The 26,319-nt window shown below is 38.8% G+C and overlaps 1 protein-coding gene across 4 annotated transcripts in view; it reads right to left on the reverse strand.

Annotated features, from left to right (window-relative positions):
- Positions 1–26,319, reverse strand: part of ALMS1 (ALMS1 centrosome and basal body associated protein) — a 224,466-nt gene that overhangs the window by 153,051 nt on the left and 45,096 nt on the right. For 3 of the 4 annotated variants that reach the window (XM_054473537.2, XM_054473532.2, XM_054473546.2), the window contains 2 exons: positions 22,142–22,235; positions 400–6,504 (listed from right to left, as the gene is read on the reverse strand). In XM_054473537.2, the coding sequence (XP_054329512.1) occupies positions 400–6,504; positions 22,142–22,235 (6,199 nt within the window). Of the gene's footprint in view, positions 1–399; positions 6,505–22,141; positions 22,306–26,319 lie in introns of all 4 variants that reach the window. The other variant, XM_054473564.2, reaches the window with a different exon arrangement.

Here is a 26,319-nt window from a genome sequence, read left to right on the forward strand (position 1 = left end):
GAGGCTCTTTCTGCCTTCAGAATAAGGATACTATAATAGGAGGATTAGAGAAACATGACAGCTTTAGGAGCTCAGGAGCCCAAGCGACCTCTTTACTCTCTGTCATACATCAGAATCTACTTCTCCTAAGAACAAGAACCTAAACTCAGGCTGGTACTATTAATACTGTAACTTAACTACATTATTGGTTAAATAGGCTTTTTATGGATTGTTAGAAGAAATATAGTCATTCTAACAATTCTACTGGAAAATACATTTAGAACTCCAAATATCTAACTTCATTTTTTTTCTTGATCTTGTTTGTATTTTTCATTGGCTAAGCTTCCTCAAATCATAAATATCTAACTTTAAACACATTATTAAACTATAACGTTTATAAGCCTGAACCTTTCTTCTTACCGTGTGCTCGTACCCGGCTTTCCTCTTCCTCTGCATTTCTGAGTATTTCTTTAGCATGATTCAGTGAGGATTCACATTGCAGAAGGTTTTTCACATGTGCAGCCAGTGAATCTACACTGCTATCACCACCATCCTCACTCTCTGACACACCCTCTTCCTCTCTGCTATCTGTTATACTTGTCTTGGGTGAAACATATGGAAAGAAGTTTAGAAGAACATCAGAAACTGATTCCAAAGACTCTGGTAAATTACTGTCCCACGAGCAGGAACCATTTCCATCACTGGCATCACTACTTGAATCACTTTTTATGACAGTCATCATAGGGATAATAATTTTATTCCCAATGGTTCCACTACACCCTTCAGGTTCAGACCTCATTACAGATTTGGCTGCTTGATATTGCCTAAGAGTTTCTTCTAATGCCATACTGACTTTGCTCTCTGCTTCCTGTAGAGGACTTCTAACTGTAGTTGAACTAATAAACTCCCAATTTTCAATGCCTCGCCGGCATTTCAAATTCGTCTGTGTGCCAATATCCTTCTGTATGCACCTGCTGCTTGGGCTTTCCTCTGTGAATGGCTGTCTCTGAAGCAAATCACCATTAGATACATCCGTGGAAGAGGGTTCTTTGAAGCAAACCACCTTCTTAGATTGTATAAATGAAATATCACTAATATCTCTGAAAGGGGCAAGGGGAGCAGGAAAATTACATCGTTTCAGTGCTATATTTTCTGCCTCCATCAAAAGTGTTCGAATTTCCTTAAGAGTTTTAGAACTATTTTCTGCATCCTGGATTTCTTCAGAGCCAACATCTCTAAAACCTGCAGATTCTGGTTTATTTATTACAACTCCGTCATCAGCCTGAGAATTTAAAAGCGCATTATTTGAGCTAACACTGGAGTCAGAAGAATTCAAATTATCTATTAGCCTTTGGACATGTTCTGAAACAAGCTTGTGATTCTCACCATGTGAGTGAGTACCAGAGGGAACTGTTTGTAATCCAGTAATGTGATCAGCTTGCCCAAGAGCACTTGAGATCTTTAGAGCATCTTCAGTTAGACGTCTATCTGGCAAATCCTTTTGATAGAAAATATCTGGTTTCTCTCGATGTGTAAAGGAACTAGGAAGAGCTGTTGGTAATACTGTTTTCTGGCCAGCTGGTCTAGGAATTGTTGAAACCTTCAGCACATCTTCAGTTACATGTCTACCTGGCAATTCCTGTGGACTGAAAATATTCGATTTCTCTCTATGAAAATAAGAACTAGAGAGAGGTATTGGTTTTCCAGTATTCACATCAGTTAGTTCAGGGACAGCTGAAATCTTTAGTATACCTTTACTTTGATCTCTATCTGGCAACTGTTGTTGAAATAAAATATCGGGCTTTACTGTTTGAGAATAGGAACTATGAAAAGCTGTCTGGGATGGAGTCTTCTGGTCATTTGGTCCAATCACAGTTGAAATCTTTGGCTTCTCTATTTGTGAGTAGGAACTAAGTGTAGCTGCTGGAAACTCAGTTTTCTGGTCATCTGGTATATGCACAGTTGAAATCTTGAGTTTCTCTTTATGTGAATGTGAGTAGGAACTAGACAGTCCTATTGGTACCCCAGTCTTCTGCTCTGCTGGTATAGAAACAGGTGAAACTTTCAGAGCCTCTTCTGTGAGATGACTGTCTGGCAACTCCTGTTGAGAGATAACACTGGGCTTCTCTCTATGTGAGTAGTAACTTAAAGGTACTGTTGGTATCTCAGTCTTCTGGTCACCTTGTCCAGGAACAACAAAAACATTTAAAGCTTCTTCAGTAACATCTGGCAACTCCTGCTGATGAAAAATACTGGGCTTCTCTCTATTTGAGTAGGAACTAGAGGATGCTATTTGTATCCCATTCTTCTGGTCAGCAGGCCCAGGAACCCCTACTGCTTTCAAAGTTACTTCAGTAAGATCTGGCAACTCCTGCTGATAAGAAATGACAGACTGCTCTCTCTGTGGGTAGGAATTAGAGGACAGGATGTTTATTCCAGTCTTCTGGTCAGCTGGTCCAGGAACTCTTAAAATTTTCAAACCTGCTTCAGTAAAATGCGGCAACTCTTGCTGGTAGGAAATAATGGGCTTCTCTCTGTGTGAGTAGGAAGTAGAGGTTACTGTCGATACCCCAGTCTTCTGGTCAGCTGGTCCAGGAACATCTGAAACTTTCGGAGCCTTTTCAGTTAGATGACTATCTGGCAACTCTTGTTGGTAAGAAATATTAGGCTTCTCTGTATGCGAATAGAAAGAGGAAGTTACAGTAGATAACCCAGTCTTCTGGTCAGCTGGTCGAGGAACAGCTGAAACTTTCAGAGCTTCTTTAGTTAGCTGACTGTCTGGCAGGCCCTGTTGGTAGAAGACAATGGGCTTCTCTCTATATGAGTATAAACTAGAGGATACTGATGGTGTCTCAGTCTTCTGGGCATCTGGTCCAGGAACAGGTGGAACTTTCAGAGCTTCTTCAGGTAAATGACTGTCTGATAGGGTCTGTTGGTAGAAAATGACAGGCCTCCCCCTATTTGAGTAGGTAGTAGAATGTACTGGTATTGTCTCAGTCTTCTGGTCAGCTGGTCCAGGAGCAGCCGAAACTTTCACAACCTCTTTACTTAGAGGACTGTCTAGTAGAGCCTGCTGGTAGAAAGTAATGGGCTTCTCTCCAAGTGCATTGGAACCTAAAGGTCCTGTTGGTATGTCAGTCTTTTTTTCAGTAGGTCCAGAAACAATGGAAACGTTCAGAGCCTCTTCAGGTAGATGACCATCTGGAAAGGCCTGTTTGTAGATAACAATGGGCTTCTCTCCAAATGAGTAGGAAGTAGAGGTTATGGTTGGTATGCCAGTTGTCTGGTCAGCTGGTCCAGGAGCAGAAGAAACTCTGAGAGCCTCTTCAGGTATTTGACCACCTAGCAATGCCAGTTGGTAGAAACTGCCAGGCTTTGCTCTATGTTGTGAGTAGGAAGGAGAGGTTACAGTTGGTGAGCCAGTTGTCTGGCCAACTGGTCCAGGAGCAACTGAAACTTTCGGAGACTCTTCAGGTAGATGACCATCTGGAAAGGCCTGTTTGTAGATAACAATGGGCTTCTCTCCAAATGAGCTGGAAGGAGAGGTTACAGTTGGTGTGCCAATCGTCTGGTCAACTGGTCCAGGAGCAACTGAAACTTCCAAAGCCTCTTCAGGTAGATGACTATGTGGCAAAACCTGCTGGCAGAAAATACCAGGCTTCTCTGTGTGTGAGTAGAAAGTAGAGGGTAAAGTTGGTACCCCAGCCTTCCGGTCAGATGGTCCAGGAACCGCTGAAACGTTCTTAGCCTCTTCAGTTAGAAGACTACCTGGCAACGACTGTTGGTAGAAAATGCTGGGCTTCTCTCTATGTTGTGAGTAGGAAGTAGAGGTTACAGTTGGTGTGCCAGTTGTCTGGTCAACTGGTTCAGAGGCAACTGAAATTTTCAGAGCCTCTTCAGTTGGATGACTATGTGGCAAGACCTGTTGGTAGAAAACACCAGGCTTCTCTGTGTGTGAGTAGAAAGTAGAGGGTAAAGTTGGTATCACAGTCTTCTGGTCAGCTGGTCCAGGAACCGCTGAAACGTTTTTAGCCTCTTCAGTTAGATGACTACTTGGCAACGACTGTTGGTAGGAAATGCTGGGCTTCTCTCTATATTGTGAGTAAGAAGTAGACGTTACAGTTGGTGTGCCAGTTGTCTGGTCAACTGGTTCAGAGGCAACTGAAATTTTCAGAGCCTCTTCAGTTGGATGACTATCTGGCAAGACCTGTTGGTAGAAAATACCAGGCTTCTCTGTGTGTGAGTAAGAAGCAGAGGTTGGAGTTGGTGTCCCAGTCTTCTGGTCAGCTGGTCCAAGAACAGCTGAAACTTTCTGTGCCTCTTCAGGTATATGACTACCTGGCAAGGTCTGTTGATAGAAAATACCAGGTTTCTCTCTTTGTGAGTAGAAGGTAGAAAGTACTCTTGGTATCCAAGTCTTCTGGTCACCTGGTCCAGTAACAGCTGAAACTTTCTGAGCCTCTTCAGGTATATGAGTACCTGGCAAGGCCTGCTGGTGGAAAATGCTGGGCTTTTCTCTATGTTGTGAGTAGGAAGCTGAGGTTATAGTTGGTGTGCCAGTCTTCTGGTCTGCTGGTCCAGGAGCTACTGAAATTTTCAGAGCCTCTTTAGGCAGATGACTCTCTGGCAAGGTCTGCTGGTAGAAAATACCAGGCTTCTCTCTTTGTGAGTACAAAGTAGAGGGTACTGCTGGTGTGTCCGTCATCTGGTCAGCTGGTCGAGGGAAGGCTGAAACTTTCAGACTCTCCTCAGGTAAATGACTGTCTGATAACACCTGTGGGTACAAAACACTAGGCTTCTCCCTCTGTGGGTAAGAACTAGACTGTACTGCTGGTATCTCAGTCTTCTGGTCAGCTGGTCCAGGGCCAGTTGAAACTTTCAGAGCATTTTCAGTTGGATGACTATCTGGCAACTCCTGTTGATAGAAAATACTGGGCTTCTCTCTATGTGAGAAGGAACCTAAAGGTACTGTTGGTGTTGGGACAGTCTTCTGGTCAGTCAGTCCAGGAATAGCAGACATTTTCAGAGATTCTCTAGGTAGATCACTGTCTGGCAACTCTTGCTGGTAGAAAACACTAGATTTCTCACTATGTGAGTGAGAATTAGAGGACACTGTTGGTGTCCCAGTCTTCTGGGCAGCCAATACAGAAACAGCTGAAAGCTTCAGAGCTTCTTCAGGGAAAAGAAAGTCTGGCAGGGTCTGCTGGGAAAAAATAATGGGTTTCTCTCTGTGTGAGTAGAAACTAGATGGTGCTGAGGGTATCCCAGTCTTCTGATCACCTGGTCCAGGAACAATTGATACTTTCAGAGCCTCTTCAGTTAGATGACTATTGGGTAAGGTCTGCTGAAAGAAAACACTGGGCTTTTCTCCAAGTGAAGAGGACACAGAGGAAGTAGAGGTTACGGTTGGTGTCCCAGTCTTTCCATCAGCTGGTCCAGAAACAGCTGAAATTTTCAGAGCCTCTTCCGGTAGATGGCTGTCCAGCAAGGCCTGTTGGTAGAAAATAAGGAGCTTCTCTCTGTGTGAGTATGCACTAGAGGGTACTGTTGGTAGGCCAGTCTTCTGGTCAGCTGGTCCAGCAACAGCTGAAACTTTCAGACCCTCTTCAGGTAGATGACTGTCTGCTAAGTCCTGTGGGTACAAAATACTAGGCTTTTCTCTTTGTGAGTAAGAACTAGACTGTACTGCTGGTATCTCAGTCTTCTGGTGAGCTGGTCCAGGAGTGGCTGAAACTTTAAGAGTCTCTTCAGTTTGATGACTGTCTGGGAACTCTTGTTGGTAAAAAATACCAGGCTTCTCTCTATGTGAATGGGGAGTAGAGAGTACTGTTGCTGTCCCAGTCTTCTGGTCGGCTGGTCCAGACACAGCTGAAACTTTCGAAGCCTGATCAGTTAGATGACCATCTGGCAAGGTCTGTCGATAGAAAAAGAGGAGGTCCTCTCCATGTGAGTGGGATGTAGAGGATATTGTAGGTATTCCCGTCTTCTGCTCCACTGGGCCAGGAGCAGCTGAAACTTTCAAAGGCTCTTCAGTTAAGTTATTCTCTGGTAACTCTTGTTGGTAAAAAATACCAGGCTTCTCTCTATGTGAGTAGGAAGTAGAGGTTAGAGTTGATATGCCAGTTGTCTGGTCAGCTGGTCCAGGAGCAGCTGAAACTTTCAAAGCCTCTTCAGTTAGATGACTGTCTGGCAAGCCCTGCTGGTAGAAAATATTGGGCTTCCCCCTATGTGAGTGGGAACTAGAGAGTACTGTTGGTGTTGCAGTCTTCTGGTCAGCTGGTTCAGGAACAGCTGTGACTTTCAGAGTCTCTTCAGTTAGATGAGTATCTGCTAATGTCTTCTGGTTGAGAGTATCAGTGTGTTGACCAGTAGTAGTTTCTAGAGGAGAACTTACAGCCAACTGAGACAGGTCCTCAAGGGACAAGGATAAATGAGATCCAGTGTCTGAATCAACAGGAGTGGTAGTGATGCCTGACTTCAAGTTGGATTGAGTAACTTTAGCTATGCCTCCTTTAGAAGTGTCTCCTAAAGAAAAAGAGATTTGTTAATAGTATATAAAATTTTCCATTTTAAAATTCTATGTGCTAAAAAAAAGCAAGCTTTGAGCCTTTAAAAAGCTTCTAGAAATGAATCCTAAGGAAAAGCCATCAAAGGAGACAAATATTTGCACACAAAGATATTAATTGGAAAATTAAAATAAAAATATTTTAAATCTTCAACAACAGAGTAATGGTTATAAACAATAGTATATCCAGTGGATGAAATATTATATGGATCTTAAAACTTGGATTTTTAGAGAATTTTCAATGAGATGGGATAATGCTATTGGGTCTAGGATTTGATTTCACCCTACTTACAATCTGTTATTGTGTCTTGTAGGCTGGCAGAAGACATAAGGTCTTCAGTCAGAGACAAAAGACTTTATGATCCCTGGTACAGCAAAGGCTCATCAGCTTATTTTCACAGGTTCCTCTTGCCCCCAAGTCCCACAGGGGCATTACAATATGGCCTAGAGGGATGCTATGCATGCAGTGAGTTTGAAGGACTCTCCCAACAAATGCACCCTGTATAATATATATATATTTAAGTACATAAAACTGAAAAAGACTCTAAAGGTTACTCTGAAGAGTTTCAACTTAATTCCGTATGGCATGGCAAGTTGTTTACAGTTTTAAAGTTTTCAAGATGAGTGAGAAGGGAATGTAAAAATCTAGGTTGCACAATCCAACAAACATTTCTATAGAAATGTCCTATATTTGCACTAATACAATAATTCTAAATGAAAGCAGTTTTAAACAGCAGTGTAAAGTAAGTGACTGCAACAGAAATGACAGGATTTGACAAGCTGTCCATTCATTCATTGTTCATTCAAAATACATGAATGCTTACTATGTGCCAGGCACTGTTCTACATACAGCAATAAACAAACAGACAATAATCCCTACCTCACAGAGCTTATTTGTATTCTAGCAGGAGGAGGCTGACAATAAATCGGTAAAACATATGATGTGTCAGATGGTGTTAAGATGATTTTTATATAGAGCAAGCATTATCTATTCTTTACATATAGGGAAACCGAGTTGCAAAGATGACCACGTAACAGTGCTTCTCAATGTTGGGATCTTGTTAACTTGCAGATTCTGACTCAGTAGGTCTGGGTGGGACCTGAAATTCTGCATTTCTAACAAGCTCCCCAGGGATGCCCAATGTTATTGGTCCTTAGACCACATTTTAAGTGCAAAGATACATAGTTTTTCTAGAATTGTAGGTGGGTAAGTGACAAAAAAATGGTACTTTAACCCTTGAACTCTAAATCCAAATTCTGAGCTCTTTCCACTACAACTGACTGGCTTTCTACGGCCACTGACGAGCTTCAAAGGAGCTGAATATAGAATGAAATGGGTTGAGGAGTGAATTTTAAAATAAAGAACTAGAAGTATCAAGTATTAACTCTTAAAGAAAAGTAAAAAATTTAAAAATGTAACATGCATTGTAACCTGAGAAGGAATATGGGTTACAAAATTTTGTGAGGTTCTTGCCTGCTGGGTCTAAAGAAAATAAGAAAAGTTTTTGTGAGGAAACAAAACAGGCTCAAGAAGCTAATGAACCAAAACAGATTAACAAAACAAAACCTTGTTTTTCTAAATGATTTCCTGATTTCTCAAAGTTTTTATATCCCTTTGGCCATTACAAATTATTAGTGACACCATGAATGGGGACAAATGAGATAAATAGCTAAGGAGTTAAGATGTACAGCCCAGGTCCTTGAAAGATCCAGGTTACATAAGATAGGGTCTTAACCTCAGGGGTAAAGGAAAAGATTAGTAAAGAAAACTGGAAGAACGACTATAGGTTAAGCTGTTAAAAGCGCGGGAGGAGATGCATGATGTTAAAGAAGAATTCTTGTCAGTTCTATATAAAGTTAAGGACATATATGTCAAACTGTCAGAAGAATGGTGATCACAAATCCATTAATTATGATTTATAAAATATGTCTATGTACGTAAGGAGTTCATGATGAAAAATGGTATGTTTTTAGAGTGCTTACTATTCTCTCAGCCCTGGGAAAGAAGAATACACTAAGTGTGAGTGTTACAATATTACTACATACTGATCAAATCTTTGGAGATTCATTTTCAGAACTAGGGGTGAGCTGAAGAGGTAAGTTTCGACCAAGAAGAGGAAGATGGCTGCCAGAAAAAGACCATACTATACCAAAGTTGTATATTGGTGGGAACTGTATGCCTCTTAGAGATGACATTAAGACTAACAACCTGGGTACAATTTACTCAAGAACTCTTCTCCATACTAAGGTGCTTAGTAACACAGAAGGCTTCCTTAGGTGACGAAGACAGCACGGTTTTATTTCCCCAAGTATATTCTGACATAAGAAGAATAAGCAAGCCCTTTATTTCTCACAGACAAAATGAGGTACAATTCCATACTTCCATTTTACATATGACTAAGAGCCTCTTACTAGTAATCGTTCCAAGTCAATTATTATGGGTTTTAATACTAGCACACACAAATAAATTACTATAGCTCTAATTTTGAGCCCTCTAATTCAGTCACTAATAAGTCTGTAATGGGGCTGGGAAGGTAGTGGGGAGGATGGTTAATGGGTACAAAAATGTAGTTAGAATGAATAAGCTCTAGAATATGATATAGTACAATACGGTGACTACAGTCAACAATTATTTATAACGCATTTTAAATTAAAAGAGTATAACTGGAACTTTCACAACATAAAGAAATAATGAATGCTTGAGGTAACAGATACTCCATTTACCTTGATGTGATTATTACACATCGTATGTGTCAAAATATCTCATGTACCCCATAAATATATACACCTACTATGTTGTCATAAAAATTAAAAATAAAAAAGGTTTTTTTAAAAAAAGTCTGGCAAAAGCACCTATTGTGCGTACAGAGAAGTAAATTCAAATTCATGTTTTTTTAAAAAGACATCAGTGATATTTTAAATGAGTCTTTGTCTTCATTGCTGTTATTCTTGCTTTCTAATTAATTACTATATCTTTTTTTAAGTTCCTAATTATTAGTTATTGATAACTAAATAATTATAATTTTGTTGTATTTGGTTAATCCCTCAGTAAACTCATAGATGTTTACCTCAACATTCATTATCTTAAACTATATTCTCTCATAACTAAACTATAACACAATATATCACAGTTCAAACAGGAATTTTTGATACCCTTATTAGCACAGTGGACATAAATATAAACCTTCCAAAGTTCCTGCATACTGATAATTCATTAACGTTGTCCTGTTGATAAATGTATGCCATTTAAATAACTTGCAATACAAAATCAAGTTAAATGTAATAAAATTGCTTAGTTTCAAAAGATAATAGGGCACTGTTTTATAACACAAAAATCACCTATATGAGCTAACACTATAGCCTGTAATTTAATTCCTAATTTTGTTGTTGCTATCACTAAGTTCTTTTTCAATGTGAAAGCAGGAATTGTTAAGTTAAGTGCATTATAGACTCTTCCTCATTCCTAAGTGGGCAGGGGTTTCAAAAAGCTAATGAACTGCTGGTGTTGTGAAAAGTTCATGAACTCTGTACTCAAACATCAAATCCCAAACACTATTTCCTAACACAATAACCCTGGGAAAGCTATACCCTGGTCATAGTAATACCCAGTCATCAAACCACCCTGATAGGTGCACCCCTACTCAAAGAAATTCCCTCTGGGACAGGAGAAGATGTAATTTCAGATCTTGCTTCCAGGCTCCTCATCTTTAAGAGAACCCTTCAAAGTCCTGCCCCAAACTAAAGTTCTCCCTTACTCTGAGCCACACTCAGGTTCCTTCCCTGCCCTGAGTAACTTGCGTCTTCAAGGGAGAAGATACCCAACAAATAACAACTTAAGGTAGTAAGGTTAAACAAAAGACTGGGCGTCAATAAAAATTATGGCAGGAAAACTAAAAGATAAATCAATTAGGTTTAGAGGCAGGGAACATAAACCCCAATACCCACCAAAAAACAGAAAGAAAGACATATAGGCCATTCAAGTCACAGAGACAGCCTCATGTTAATCAGAGATCAATAAAATAGTGATAAGACACTAATCCATAGGCGTTCATTACAACTGACATACAGTTCATGAAATATGATACTTACATTTATTTGATCCACTTTCTTGAGAACTGATCCCTGCCAAAATACAAAGCCTACCATCTTATTCTACCCCTCCCCCAGTCTACCCAGGCACGTTAATTCATTTAATATTCATCAGTTCATTAAGTCATTCAACAGATATTTATTGAGTAGCTTTAACAGCCAGGTGCAAAAATATATATATTAGCAAAGCCCCAGGTCTACCCTCAAAGAGTTTAAAGTCCTATGGGAGACAGAAACAAGTAAAAAAAGCAATTACTAAATTCACTATAAGGGCAGTGATTAGGGAGGCTGTTTACAGGATACTATAGTAACATATATAAGGAGTATCTGGCTCTTTCTTAAAGAGTCATGGTGAACAGTGAAAAACAGAAACATTTTCCTGAAAGACAGCAAAGCTCAGAATGAAAGGATAAAAACCACAAATTAGGCAAAGATGGGCATGTAAGAATAGGGAAGCATTCCAAGTAGAGAAAATAGCATCTATGAGATCAAGGAGACAAGAGGGTCTAGAATCATGAAGAAATGAGAGTAGTTCACTATGAAAAAAGAGGCAAGTATAAGGCTAAGAAGGTAAGCAGGGACCTTCTACCATGTACTAAGGAGTTTAGAATTTACCCCGAGGTTAACAATGGAAAGCAAGAACTCCAAACTAGGAAGTGACATTATCAAGTCTGCCCTGTAAACAGACTATTTTGGCTTAATACTGAAAATGAGTGGCAGAGAAGATGATCAGTTTTCCATTACTAATGCAGTAATTCAGAAAAGAGAATGGGAGTCTGATAGAATCAACGGGATTAAGTGATTGGGCAGGGATGAGGGTGAAAGAAGAATACAAGTTTCTAGCTTGGCTAATAAGTAGACACTCATTCACTGAGAAGAAATAGAGAAGGAAGAGTAGGTTTAAAGAGATGATTGGTTCCATTTTTAAAGTTCTGACATTAAGATGCCTATGGGACATCCAATGACATTTCATAGTAGTCAGATACAAACATTTGGAGTATGAGATTTATCTAGATAGAGTTCTACAATTGGAAGTCATCAGCCATAGAAAATAACTGAAGCCCTGGGTGTTGATATTACCTAGGAAGAAGTTAAAATCCTTTCTTGCACAAAGCATTGTTTCCTACTATGTCACTACCTGATGCTGTAAACAAGCTGAGGCAGCCAGTACTGTACCACTAACTGATGAACTCTTAAGTTAGGAAACAATCATCGAGACTCTTTCATGCCTTTATCATATGCCAAGATTAGTGTTAAGTATATAATAGAAATTAAATTGGTGCCCTCTCTGAGAAAGAATTTGGAAAAATTGATGGTGTGATATGTTTATGGTAAGGTTATAAAGGCATTTAAAACTTGAAAAACAGAGAGAACAATATGGAATGAAGCTATCAAAATCCTCTCAGAGAAAGTGGGACTTTGGGCAAGTCACTCTAAGTTTCATTTTGCTCAGATAGCAAATAGAATAACAGCAGTGCCCATCATCATAGATCAGATACAAATATATAACAGTATGGCATAATAATAATAATATGATAAAAGAACACATTGTGCATACCTAATCCAAAAATCTGAAATCTAAAATGCTCTGAGTATTTCCTTTGAATATCATGTCAGCAGTCAAAAAGTTCCAGATTTTGGACCATTCTGGATTGTAATTTTTCAGATTAAGGATGCTCGACCTGTATTATATAATATACATTATAATAATAATATGTAAAATGCTTAGCAATGTGAACAAGCAATAAATGTCAGCTATTATTTATAGTTCAGGATGCGGGCTGCAGATTTTAGAAAAGTTAGGAAAGTTTCATGGCATAGGTGTCCCCACCTTCTGTGGCTTGAGATCCCTAAGTTTATTCAATATTGCCTGAGAAAGATCTTTACCTCGCTTCCCCCATATGATTATTTCTACCAACAACCAAAGACAATAGCACATGTAAGTCAAATTTCCAAAACTCCAGTTGTCTTCTGGTCCCTGACAAAATGATATAAATTTGCTTTTCCCTCTACTTCCCTAGAAACCAAAAGACAATCAAAAAAAGACTGAAAGGTAGAAAGTGAAAGGCAGGCTGGCTAAGGACCTCCAGACTGGAGAACAACATGGCAATGACTTCCTCAGTTTTCTTTTCAACTCTCTTATATCTGAGGCTGGACTCTGGAGAGGCCTGCAGTGTGGAACTAAGACCAGAAATAGGAATAGGAATAGTGGGAAGGAGAAAGGGAATGAAGGAGGGCAGAAAGAAGGCCAAGAAAAGCCTGCTGTCTATGGCCCATGGACCAAGAAACAGGCAGTCCAGCAGACTTAGCAGACAGTCCCATCCCCCCACACCCTACTCCAACCCAGCAGCAACAGGTAGGCTTGCACCACCTGAACTGTAGAGCCAGCAAAAACCAGGCAGAGAGTCCCAACAGGTTTGGCATCTCCCTGTCCTCTGGCCAGTAACAAAAGAAGACCTAGGTCCACCATCTCCTAATTCTCCTGTGGTAAAAGGCAGTCCAGGTAGGCACTTTCCTTCCCCAGTGGCACTGGCAAAAATTGAATGGGAAGTCCACCAGCATTGAGAAACCCAGACAGTAGGTTCAAGGAAATGTTCTCCATCCCAGGGGCCCAGCATCCTACCTAGATGCATCAGGAGGCCTAGAAAAGCATTTTCTACCCCCATGAATGCCATCAACAAGAATCTAGTGGATGACCCACTGACACCAGGTGGTCCAGGGGCAGGCCCAGGGAAATGTTCTCTACTCTGTGGGTTAGCATCTCCCCCTTCCCACACAGCACCAGCAGGCGTTGAGGAAGACCATTCCACCCACATAAGCATCACCAACAGGGACTGAGTGGGAGCCTCAATAGTACCACTGAAGTAGACCAGAATGCAACTCCCCTGAAAACTAAATTATTTTTGGGATCACAGTCACATAAATAGGCCAGAATCTATACGGAAAACCTAAATAGAGCAACTGCCTGCTAAACAGAAGATTATAAATAGGAACCAAAGTCTCCTAACATAATATCCAAAATATCCAGGATATAATCAAAACTCATTTTTACCACTAAGAACCAGGAAAATCACAAATTGACTGAGAAAAGACAATCAAGGCTGGCTGTGGTTGCTCAAGCCTATAATCCCAGCACTTTGGGAGGCTGAGGTGGGTGGATCACTTAAGGTCAGGAGTTCAAGACCAGCCTGGCCAACATGATGAAACCTCATCTCTACTAAAAATACAAAAAATTAGCTGGGCATGGTGGCACATGCCCATGATTCCAGCTACTTGGGAGGCTGAGACACGAGAATCACCTGAACCCCGGAAGCAGAGGTTGCAGTGAGCCGAGAGAGAGAGAAAGAGACAGCGAGAGAGAGAGAGAGCAAACGCAAGAGAGAGGGAGAAGACAATCAAATGATGCAAACAAGATGAGTCAAATTCAAAGAAATAAAGTCTGAAAACATCCCAAATTTGATGAGACACAAACTTACAGATTAAAGAAAGAAAGTCAGCTCTAAACAGGAAAACCCAAAGAAATCCACAACAAGGGCTGGGCGCATTGGCTCACGCTTATAATACCAGCACTTTGGGAGGCCGAGGCAGGCGGATCACTTGAGGTCAGGAGTTCGAAGCCAGCCTGGCCAACATGGTGAAACCCCGTCTCTACTAAAATATAAAACAATTAGCCAGGCATGATGGCGCACACCTGTAATCCCAGCTACTTGGGAGGCTGAGGCAGAAGAATGGCATGAACCCGGGAGGCGGAGCTTGCAGTGAGCCGAGATAGCGCCACTGCACTCCAACCTGGGCGACAGAGCGAGACTCTGTCTCAAAAATAAATAAATAAATAAATAAATAAAAATTAAAGTGAAATTCTAAAATATGTTCATGAAATCCATAGCAAGGCAAGACAAGAGAAACAGGAATAAAGTCAAAATAAATAATAAAATTGCAGATTTAAGGCGTAATAGATCAATACCAACTTTAGGTATAAATTGTCTAAATAAACAAACTACATCTGTAATCCCAGCACTTTGGGAGGCCAAGTCGGGTGGATCACAAGGTCAAGAGACGGAGCGAGACCATCCTGGCCAACACGGTGAAACCATGTCTCCACTAAAAATACAAAAATTAGCCAGGTATGGTGGTGTGCACCTATAGTCCCAGCTACTCAGGAGGCTGAGGCAGGAGAATCGCTTGAACCTGGGAGGCAGAGGCTGCAGTGACCCGAGATCACGCCACTATACTCCAGCCTGGTGACAGAATGAGACTCCATCTCAAAATAAATAAACAAACAAACTAAAATACAGATGTTAGCAGAGAGGATTTTTTAAAATGGCCCAATTATATGATGTCTACAAAAAATTCACTTCAAACATAATGACGTAGGAAGGTTGAAACTAAAAGACAGATAAAAAGGCCAAGTACGATGGCTCATGCCTGTAATCCCAGCACTTTGGAAAGTCAAGATGGAAGGATCAGGCTTTGAAAGGCCAGGAGCTGAAAACCACTCTAGGCAACATAGCAAGACCTTGTCTCTACAAAAAAAAAAGATTAGCTGGGCATGTTAGTGTGCATCTATAGTCCTAGCTACTCAGAGGGTGAAGCAGAAGGACTGCTTGAGCCCAGGAATTCAAGGCTGTGGAGCTATGATCATATCACTGCACTCCAGCCTGGGCAACAGAGTGAGACCTTATCTTTATTTACAAAAAAAAAAAAAGGGAAGAAGAAGGAGGAGGAGGAGGAGAAAAAGAAAGACAGAAGAAAAAAGAGGAAGAAAGAGGAGGAGGAGGAGGAAGAAGAAAGAAGAAGAAAAAAGGAGGAGGAGAGGAAGAAGAGGAAGAAGAAGAAAGAAAAGAACTATTCTGTAGGAGTGGCTATAAAAGATAATCTTCAGAACAAAGAAAATTAGGAGGGACAAAGAGAATTCTTACATAACTGTAAATGATCAATCCACCAAGAAGACAAAGCAATCCTAAATGTTTGTGCAACAAAATCCGGTGTGATATAGTAAAGGCACTAAGAAATGGGAATGGAAACTGAAGAGGTAAGAACTAAATCAGAGTAAGAATTTGAACAAAATATCTGGTTTTTTTGGTATTTTCTATTGGCCTCTTTCTGCTATTGTATTCCATGAGGTACCATCCTTGACATTTTGCTTTTCTCTCTACCCATGCTCCTTCAGAAAGCTTAACTACTCTTATGGCATAATTTTAATCATGAATTATTTAAGATCTTCCAAATACAAATTTGTTCAACCGGCTTTGAAGACACTTCAAACCAAATGATCTCCTGACAAATCAAACTCAGTATGTCCAAAACTAAATTGACTACCCTACTTTCTAATGGTGTTACCAATTCTTTTTCAATAATCCAGATCCAAACTTGTTTCCAATTTATCTTATAATCTAAACTATTCAAATTATGTTAAGTGTAGCTACTTTACCTGATATGTAAATTATCTTGACTCATACTTTGGAGCCAATTTGAAATGAAGCTCGGCAGTCACTTTCTGCTTGTTATAAAATAGGACCCAGAGGTTTGCCAATAAAAAAATAAGAAATCAGGGCAACTAATATCAAGGGACCATTTCAATACAATATGAATCAAGCATGGACACAAATATTTCTTTCATTTGCCTCCTCTTCACCCTATTGATGAGGGAGGGATTCCTGCCTGATAGTTCTGGATTGGCTAAATACAACACTGCACAGAGGAGACTGACGGTAGTTTATTAGACACATATACTCACAGCTGGGGAAGACACAGGACATGCAGGGCCACACGGGTTGTACATGGGAACAGAATCAGTAAACAGGAACTATAGGAGGCAGGCTTGTAGTAGCAAGAAGAGAGTGTGATTTTTTTATTTCTGTAGGAGGGTGTGATTGGCTTGTTTGAATAATTTCACAGGTTAGCATGGGACGGAAATCTATGAGGTTGAGTACCAGGTAGAATACAGTTGGTCTCGTTGATAGAAGAACTGGCTGTGTAGGAAGCCTCTCCGCTGAGTGGAGGGCATAACTGGCAGGTAAACTTGTGGTTAGGCCCTTTGAGGACCTCGCAGTTTCAGATGTCAAGACTGTGCATAATATTAAATCTTAATGTCAGCCCATACAGCACAATACTGCTCTGAGAGATAAGTGAGGAGCTCAGGATCTTACTGGTAGAAATGAGATGTACCATTTTAACCAAATAATTAAAATGGTACAACTGGGTACATCAGTAGATATAATCCATATGGTAACAAGGCAGAATGGAAGAGACGTCATGGGAGAAAGGATGTAAAGAAAAAACACTGGCTGTTGATGTTTGCTAATAAGTGAAAAAGAAAGAACACAAGAAGCAACCTGCCTCCACTCAGTCCCCACTTATAGAGTGGAAGATTTGTCCCAACCTGAGAATACCAAGCTCTAATCACCCCTACCCCCAGCTCACTTGTAGGTGGAGTGAGGGTCCACTCCAGGAGAGGCAATCCAAGAACAGGGACTAACTACTACCCCTTTCAGTATCACAATCATAGAGAAGGGGTGTGTTATTCTAAGAGAAGTAGACCAATGAACCTGCCCCCAGATACAGAGCAGTGCCACAAAGCTTCTGTCCAGGAGAGGCAAGCCATAAGAACAGAGAGCTCCACACATCTCCATAAGGAGAATGACTTTGTTTGAAACAGAGCATAAAAAGCTCAAGCCTAAGGACACTGACAAAAACAATGGAGATCTTGGTGGTGAGCAATTAAGAACTAATCCAAACCAGACACTAAATAACTAAACAACAAAAATATCAAACATTACCAGCCCAGAGAAGGGATCAATATCCAGAGTTGCAACAAGATATTATCCAAAACGTCCAGTTTAGAACAACAACAGAAAAGTAAGATGTGCAAAAGAAAGTGTGACCCCTTCACCGGGGGAACAAAATAGGCAAATCTGCCTTTCAGAGGGCACACACATCGGGCTTAGCCAGTAACAATTAAAAGCAGCTATTATAAACATATTCAAAGGGAAGAAAAGGATGCTTAAAGAATTAAAGATAGGTATGACGGCAAAGTCACATCAAATACAGAATAAAAGAACTTAGAAAATAACAAAATGGAAATTCTAAGGCTGAAAAGTACAGTAACTGAAGTGAAAAATTCACTAGAGGCTCAACAGTAGATATGGACAGACAGAAGAAAAAAATTAGCAAACATCAAGATAAATGAATAGAGACTACGCAAACTGAAGAAAAGAAAGAAGAAAGAAAAACAAAGGCTTAGAGATCAGTGAGACAAGATTAGGGGTGCTGATATATGTGGACTGTGATGCAAGAGATGATAACTGGGCAAAAAAGAGAAAGAAGCAGAAAAAAATCCTCAAAGAAATGATGGCTGAAAACTTCCCAAATTAGACAAAAGATATTAACTATACATCTGACAAGTTCAGTGAGCTCAAAGTAGAATAAACACAGAGATTGACAGAGAGACATATCATAATCAAGATACTGAAAGTGAAAGACAAAGAGTGTATCTTGGAAGCAACAAGAGAAAACAAATTACATACAAGAGAACATGAATAAGATAATAGCTGACTTCTCATCCAAAACTATGAAAGCCAGAAGATAGTGAAGAGACATATTCAAAGTGCTGAAAAGAAAAAGACTGTCAACCAAGAATTCCAAGCCCAGCAAAACTATCTTTCAAAAAGATGAAATAAAAACACGCCAGATACACAAAAACAGGGAACTTGCAGATCCACCTTACAAGAAATAATATAGAAAGTTCCAAAGGCTGAAAAACAAGTAACACCAGATAGTAGTAACATTTTCATAACAAAACAAATAGTGCTAGTAAAAATAATTACATCAGTAACTACAAAAAGACATGCTTCATTTCCTGTATTCTGTTAACTGATTTTAAAAGCAATTTGAAAATATATAAAGCAGGCTGGCATGGTGGCTCACACGTGTAATCCCAGCACTTTGGGAGGCCAAGGTGGGAGGACTGCTTGAGCCCAGGAGTTCAAGACTAATAACATAGTGAGATCCCATCTCTACCAAAAAAATTTTTTGAAAAATTAGCTCAGTGTAGTGGTACACACCTGTGGGCCTCACGACAGAGGAGGCTGAGGCAGGAGGATCACTTGAGCTCAGGTTAGAGTGAGCTATGATCATGCCACTGCAATCCAACCTGGGCAACAGAGCAAGTCCCTGACTTAAAAAAAACAAAACACAAAAAACAAAAAATAATTAAAGGCATTTATATATGTGTGTGAGTAGTATGTATAACAATAATAGCACCAAAAAAAAAAAAGAGGGAATAGAGCTATATGGGAGTAAAGTTTCTGTATAACACTAAAATTAAGTTAGTATAAATTAAATCAGAAGTATATTCTGATAAGATAAATATTATAAGCCCGAGTAATTACTAAGAATATAACTTAAAAAAAAACTACCTAGAAAATCATTTTAAAAATTAAACTGAAAGTGTCATACTAGAAAATATTCACTTCATGCAATAATAAGAGGAACCGAGAAAAGACACAAGACACATGAAAAACCAAATGTAAGCCAGAAAATGTGAATCCAATCACATCAATAATTACATTAAATGCAAACATTAAATAATCACATCACAAGGCAAAAATAATTAGATCGAATTTTAAAATTAAAAACTCAAGATTTAACTATATGCTCTTTACAGCAGATACATCTTTTATTAAAAAAATACAAATAGGTTGAAAGTAGAGGGATTTTAAAAGATAAACCATACAAACAGCAACCATAAGAGCTGAAGTGTCTATTCTAACCTAAGACAAAACAGAGTTTAAAACAAAAAAAAAGTTACTCAAAATAAGGAGGAACAATTTATAACAATTAAAAGGTCAATTCTAATTAGTCAGGCATGGTGGCACACGCCTATAGTCCCAGCTACTCAGAAGGCTGAGGCATGAGAGTTGCTGGAACCCAGAAGGCGGAGGTTGCAGTGAGCCACCCACTGCATTTCAGCCTGGGCAACAGAACAAGACTCTGTCTCCAAAAAAAGGTCAATTCATCAGGAATATATAACAATTATAAACATATATGGATCTAACATCATAATGTCAAAATATGTGAAGCAAATCTGAGAGAAAAAAAGGGAGAAATAGACAATTAAAAAGAGTTGAAGACTTCAATACCCTTCTTTTGAAAATGGAGAAAACAGCTAGTCAGAAGCCCACAAGGAAACAGAAGATTTGAACACCTAAACCCACTAGAGCTGAGAGACATCTATAGAACACACCACCTAACAACAGCAGAATACACATTCTTCGCAAGTACAAACTGTACATTCTACAGAATAAACTACATGCTAAAACATAAAACAAGCCTCAATAAAACTTAAAAAGACAGAAATCATACAAAGTATGTTTTCCAACAAAAATTGAATCAGGTGAAACATAATAACAGAAGGAAATTAAACAACACATTCCTACATAACCAAATGGTAAATGTAGAAAAATCACAATGTAAACTAGAAAATAAGTTTAGATGAACTAAAACAAAAATATAACAAACCAAAACTTAGGACATGCAGCTAACACAGTGCTTAGGAATTTATCAATTTGTATACATACTTGTAATAATAATAAGAAAGAGCTTAAATCAATAATCTAACTGTCCACCTTAAAAAACAGAATAAAAGCACAAACTAAACCCAACGCAAATGGAAGGAAGGAAAAATAATGACTAGAATGAAAATAAATGAAACAAAAATCAGAAAAGAAAAATAAAGATTAGAAAAAATAAACCAGTTTATTTGAAAAAATCAGCAAAATTGACAAAATTTAACTAGATTCACCAAAGGGAGAACAAAAGAAGGGGAAAACTTAAGTTACTAAAATCAGGAATGAAAGAGAGGGCATTGTAACTAACCTTACTGAAATGAAAGAGATTACATGGGAATATTATGAACAGATATATGTAAACAGCCTAGCTAAATGGACAAATTCTATTTAAGCACAAATTGCAAAAGCTGATTCATGAAAAATATAAAATCTAAATAGACTTATGGCAAGGAAAGAGATGAAATTAGTAATTTTAAAACTTCCTACAAAAAACAGCCCAGGTAGTTTCACAGTAAATTCTATTCAAAAACAATCAATACCAATCCTTTCCAAACTCTTCCAAGTGATCCTCCCACCTCAGCCTCCCAAAGTACTGAGATTACAAGCATAAGACACTGAACCTGACCCAAAATTTTATTTACTCCAGTAATTTTTATTCAATTTCTACCATCCAATCCCAGGGCTATTTAATGGATTTCATCACCCTTCAAACTGATCCTCATTTAAATGTACTTATTCAATCTGACCAAAATTACCTATTCTTCTAGTGCTCTCAGTAACTTATTCCCACCTCATCTAATCAACTTCATAAATCTCTGGTCCTTTTATTTTCTCCTAGAATAACAACTCTTCTGGCTTCTCTTTCCCTATGTAGGCTGAAACCAATAGGTGATCAACTCTTCTCTCTTTGACTGCTATCCTTCTACCATACCCATTCAATGTATTCCTGAACCAAGGATCAATACTGTAATTCATCATCTCCATTCCTGAGTGTTAGCAGGAAAAACAAATCAGAGATTCTATACAGGCTGACAATATTATAAAATCATTATCACTAACCTGAGCTGACTTCTCAGAATTGCCCTCCAATCCTTTTACTTTCCCTTGGTCAGCTCCATCTCAAATTCACTTCAACATAAACTGTAAGTCTTCACCAAACCACTCTCCTCAAAGCCTCTAACCTAATTTCACCACTACTCATCTCCCTCAGCAGATAATCTTGCTTTTACCTCAAAATTGATTTCTCTCAATTTCCTCTCTACAAACTTATTTGCATACACTCTTGTCATCTTGGACTCAATCAATTCCTTTTTCCCTTCAAGTCACACAAAGGAATAAACAGATTCTAACATCAGACTCCTCCACATAATTCAGTTCTAAACACTGTCATGTAGATTGTGATGAAAAACCAAGTGATTCCTCTAATAAAAGATCAGGGGATTTGTGATGGTCTGAATGTTTGTGTCCCCCCTGAAAAGTATAGGTTGAAATCCTAATCCCCAAGGTGAAGAAATTAAGGATGTAAGGCTTTTGGAAAATAATTAGATCATGAGGACACGGGCCTCATGTTTGGGATTAGTGCCCATTATAAAAAACGACTCCAGAGAGACCCCTTGCCCCTTCCACCACGGGAAGGCACAGAGGAACATGTCATCTATGACAAACAGGCCCTCACAAGACACTGAATCTCCCAGCACTTGATCTTGGAACCAGCCTCTAGAACTGCAAGAAACAAATTTCTGTTGTTTATAAGCCACACTTCAAGTACTAAGATATTTTTGTAATAGCAGTCTGAAGAGACTAAGACAGGATTTGTAAACACATCTAATCTGAAGTATAATTATTATAGATATTAAAAAATAAAAAATTCGACCTAACAAGATATTTTTTCACAAGGTATTCGTAAGTAGGACATTTACTATCTCCTTTTTCTACGTACCTGCTTTTAAATGTTTAGGAGCCTTTGGCACAGTGTCAGGAGACATTCTCAACATTCTGAGATCTGAAGAGTGATATTCCGACTCTCTTGTTGGCTTATGTGGAACAAATGAAGGCAATAAAAATGAAAAAAGACTCATTAATGCCCAGATTAGAATGACCCACCTATGAAGAAACGAAAAAAATAAGATATTAATTTCAAACTTCATCTGCTAAAAATAATCCCTCATTTTTACAAAGATGAACACTGAGAAGTTACACTAGTTACTTAAGATCATAATCTCAAATCTTCTGAATTCATATATAGGTCATATTTTGTTGGGTCAACTCTAGAAGACTAAATCATCCTGAGGGCTTAGAAATCTGTCCATATAAAATATTATAGATAGTATGCTTAGAAGTGTTCTGTTACTCAGAAGTTTGCTCCTTATGATCATCGCAGAATTTGAACCATGGGATTATTCTTGACAAGCTCAGGTATTTCTTTTTAAGGTAGACAGGTGCACTGTGGGCAAGAAAGAGTAAGAAAGAAAAAGAAAACAGGAATATTTTCTAGAAACTCACAAATGTTTAGAAGAAAAATGAGAGTATCAAAGAACTATAACTGTGATCAGTTACCAACAAGCATAAGTCCTCAAACTTCTTAAAACAAAAGTAGTGGAGACTATAAATTGGTAGTGAAGTAAAGGTTAACTGCTCAAAAAGAAGTTCCTAACGTTTCATCAGGTCACAAGTCCTTGCTAGAAGAGAAATTAGAAACCAATATTGGCGACATTAATACCTAAACATGTACAACTTTTCACCAAATTCACAGTGCACCCTCACATAAAAATATATATCATTTTTAGGTTGTCTTTATTTCCCTAAAAAGATTCTTTCAGTCACATCTTCTCAAGATGAAGTCTAAAAATGTACATAAGCATGAATTTTTCTATCCTCTTTCATCAATTTTTCATTGTGTAGTAATGAACAGTCTTAGGAAGCCGTGTGAAGTGTGGAAATGAATATTCCATATCTATTTCTACATCTACATCTACTGCCCAAACAGGTTTCTCTACTTTTCAACTGGTGAAGATTTTGTACCCATCAAGGAACATTTGACAATGCCTGGAAACATTTTTTGCTGTCATAACTTGTGAGGGGAGGGGATGTTACTAGTATCTAGCGAATAGAGGCCAGGGATGGATGCTGCAAAACATCCTACAATACGCAGAAAACACGCCTCCCACCATAACAAAGAATTATCCAACTCAAGATGATAATGCTGCTAAGAAGCCCTGCTCTCCACATGGCACAAAGTTCTTAGTTTTCAATTACCTCACTCCTACAGGAAACTTCTTTGAAGTACAGCCTATATATATACACATATATACATACACATAAATATACATAAATATATACGCATATATATAATATGCAGTCATGCATCACTTAATGATGTGGATATGTTCTGAGAAATGTGCTGTTAGGCAATTTTGTTGTTGTGCAAACATCACAGAGTGACTTACACAAACCTACAACTGTGTAGCCTACTACACACCTAGGCTATATGGTCTAGCCTACTGCTTCCAGGATACAAACCTATCAGCACGTTACTGTTCTAAATACTGTAGGCAACTGTAACACAATGGCATTTGTGTATCTAAACATATCTAAACATAGGAAAGGTACAGTAAAAATACAGTATTTTAATCTTATGGGACTACCATCATATATGCAGTCTGTCATTAACTGAAATATTATGTGGCATGACCATATATAATATATAGACACTTGTGAGAGAGAGTGTGTGTTTATAGTTTATAGCAGTTTTTCTTCTACAGCTTTCAAACACAGAAATAAAGAAATTTTTATTACAAGCTTGACGTCAAAAAAATTTCATTATGTTAAAGTTTCAAAATATAGAACTATTAAAGTAGGTAATACCGGCCAGGCACGGTGGCTCACGCCTGTAATCCCAGCACTTTGGGAAGCCGAGGCGGGCGGATCACGAAGTCAGGAGATCGAGACCATCCTGGCTAACATGGTGAAACCCCATCTCTACTAAAAATACAAAAAATTAGCCAGGCATGGGGGCGGGCACCTGTAGTCCAAGCTACCCAGGAGGCTGAGGCAGGAGAATGGCATGAACCCGGGAGGCAGAGCTTGCAGTGAGCTGAGACCGTACCACTGCACTCCAGCCTGGGCGACAGTGGGAGATTCCATCTCAAAAAAAAAAAAAAAGTAGGTAATACAAAAGAAAATGTAAAATGAAAAATATGAGAAGTATTTATTTAAGAAATCAGCAGATCTTCATTGCTAATTGAAAATGGAAAGAACCAGGAGAAAAAGAAATCAAGATTAGTTTATCTTCCCAATGTTTAATCAATAATGAAGAAAGAATGAAAGATGACCAAGAAACCAGAAAAATACTAATACCTTTCATAAAAACTCAGGAACTCTACAAGTCAGTCTAATTTTAGGAAAAACATGAGTTATTCTGCTATAGGGCAAGTTGAATTTGGGGTGATGACAATGTTCACAAGAAAACAGGCAAAATAAATCAGACAAATATTAGGGTATAAAAACAGGTGATAACCATCCACACAGAGACAGGCAACTAGGTCCCCAAAGGTGGGGGGGTATGAAGGGGAGAGAAAAGAAATCTAAGGCTTAAATCTTAAATAATTTTTAGAGTTAAATGGCTAAAACAAGAGGTACTAAAACAGCATATTAGGCCAGGCATGGTGGCTCACGCCTGTAACCCCAGCACTTTGGGAGACTGAGGCAGGTGGATCACCTGAGGTCAGGAGTTCAAGACTAGCCTGTCCAATATGGTGAAACCCCATCTCTACTAAAAAGACAAAAAATTAGCCAGGCATGGTGGCAGGCACCTGTAATCCCAGCTACCTGGGAGGCTGCAGCAGGAGAACTGCTTAAACCCACGAGACGGAGGTTGCAGTGGGCTGAGATCGTGCCATTGCACTCCAGCCTGGATGACAAGAGCGAAACTCTGTCTCAAAAAAAAAAAAAAAAAAAGCATATTAATTATGTGCTGCTACCAAGAACAAGGAGAAAGAAAAACAAAATAATGATAGAAAGTAGGAAACCACCAGAGACTCTAGTAGTCTAGTTTCAGCAAAGTGAAGAGAACCAACCAGGCACTATATAAATGCTATATAACTTACCCCATTTAATAGTACGATGTATGAGGTTGATTATTACTATTCCTATTTCCTTATGCAGATCAGGAAAGTGATCCTCCACAGTCATTTGCTCAAGACACAAGGCTAACAAAGTAACTGAACTGGATTTTGACTCAAAATCTCTACGTTCTTTTCACAGTTCCAAGCTGCATCATACATACGCAGATACCCAAATAATCATTTATGATGAGTAGATATAAAAGTGAACCAAGTAAGTATGAATGACTCTTCCGTGACACAGATGAGGAGCATAAGGAAGAAACCAAGGGGTAAGCAAGCCCCTGAAAGCAAGCTAAGCCATGCAGAAAAAGTACTACCACATGTGGCTCCTTGCTTTTCTGATATTGACATTAAATAACTCCTAGATCTAAGACTAAGACAGACAGAGCTACAACTTAAAGACAATATAGGGAATGATAGCATCTTCCTTAGATTGAAAGAATAATATTTCAGGCTATATTTTAAGGACAGATTAAAATTTGGAGCAGTGGCCAAAGCTAGTCTCTGCACATTAACTGAACCTATATATCTTTATTTTTAAAATACATTTTATCTACATGAAAGGTTGATGTAAGCCACAAAAGTAGTATTAAAAATTTAGAACACTTTAAAAGTTGTTACTTTGTTTCTCATTGTTATTGAACTCAACTTTAGGCAATCTCCTTCAAAACCTCTACTCTTGCCAAAATAATGCAAAATCTTAACCTTAGTTTCACCAAGAATAGTTAAAAGGTGGGGGGAGGGGGAACAGTTTATGGTATGGTGGTTAAGTACATAGATATGGTTAGTTTCAAATACTGGTTCCCCTAATTGCTGAATAATTATGAGCAAGTTCCTAAATCCTCTAAGTGTCAATTGTAAAATAGGAATGATAATAATCTCTAACAATTCTATTTGATAGGATTGACAGAGGACAAAAATGAATTGATACATACATGTAACCTCTTAGCATAGTACTTGAGCACAAAGTGTTAACTATCATTTTCATCCCCGC

The sequence above is a fragment of the Pongo pygmaeus genome, chromosome 12 (genome assembly GCF_028885625.2).
Source record: "Pongo pygmaeus isolate AG05252 chromosome 12, NHGRI_mPonPyg2-v2.0_pri, whole genome shotgun sequence".
NCBI lineage: Eukaryota > Metazoa > Chordata > Mammalia > Primates > Hominidae > Pongo > Pongo pygmaeus.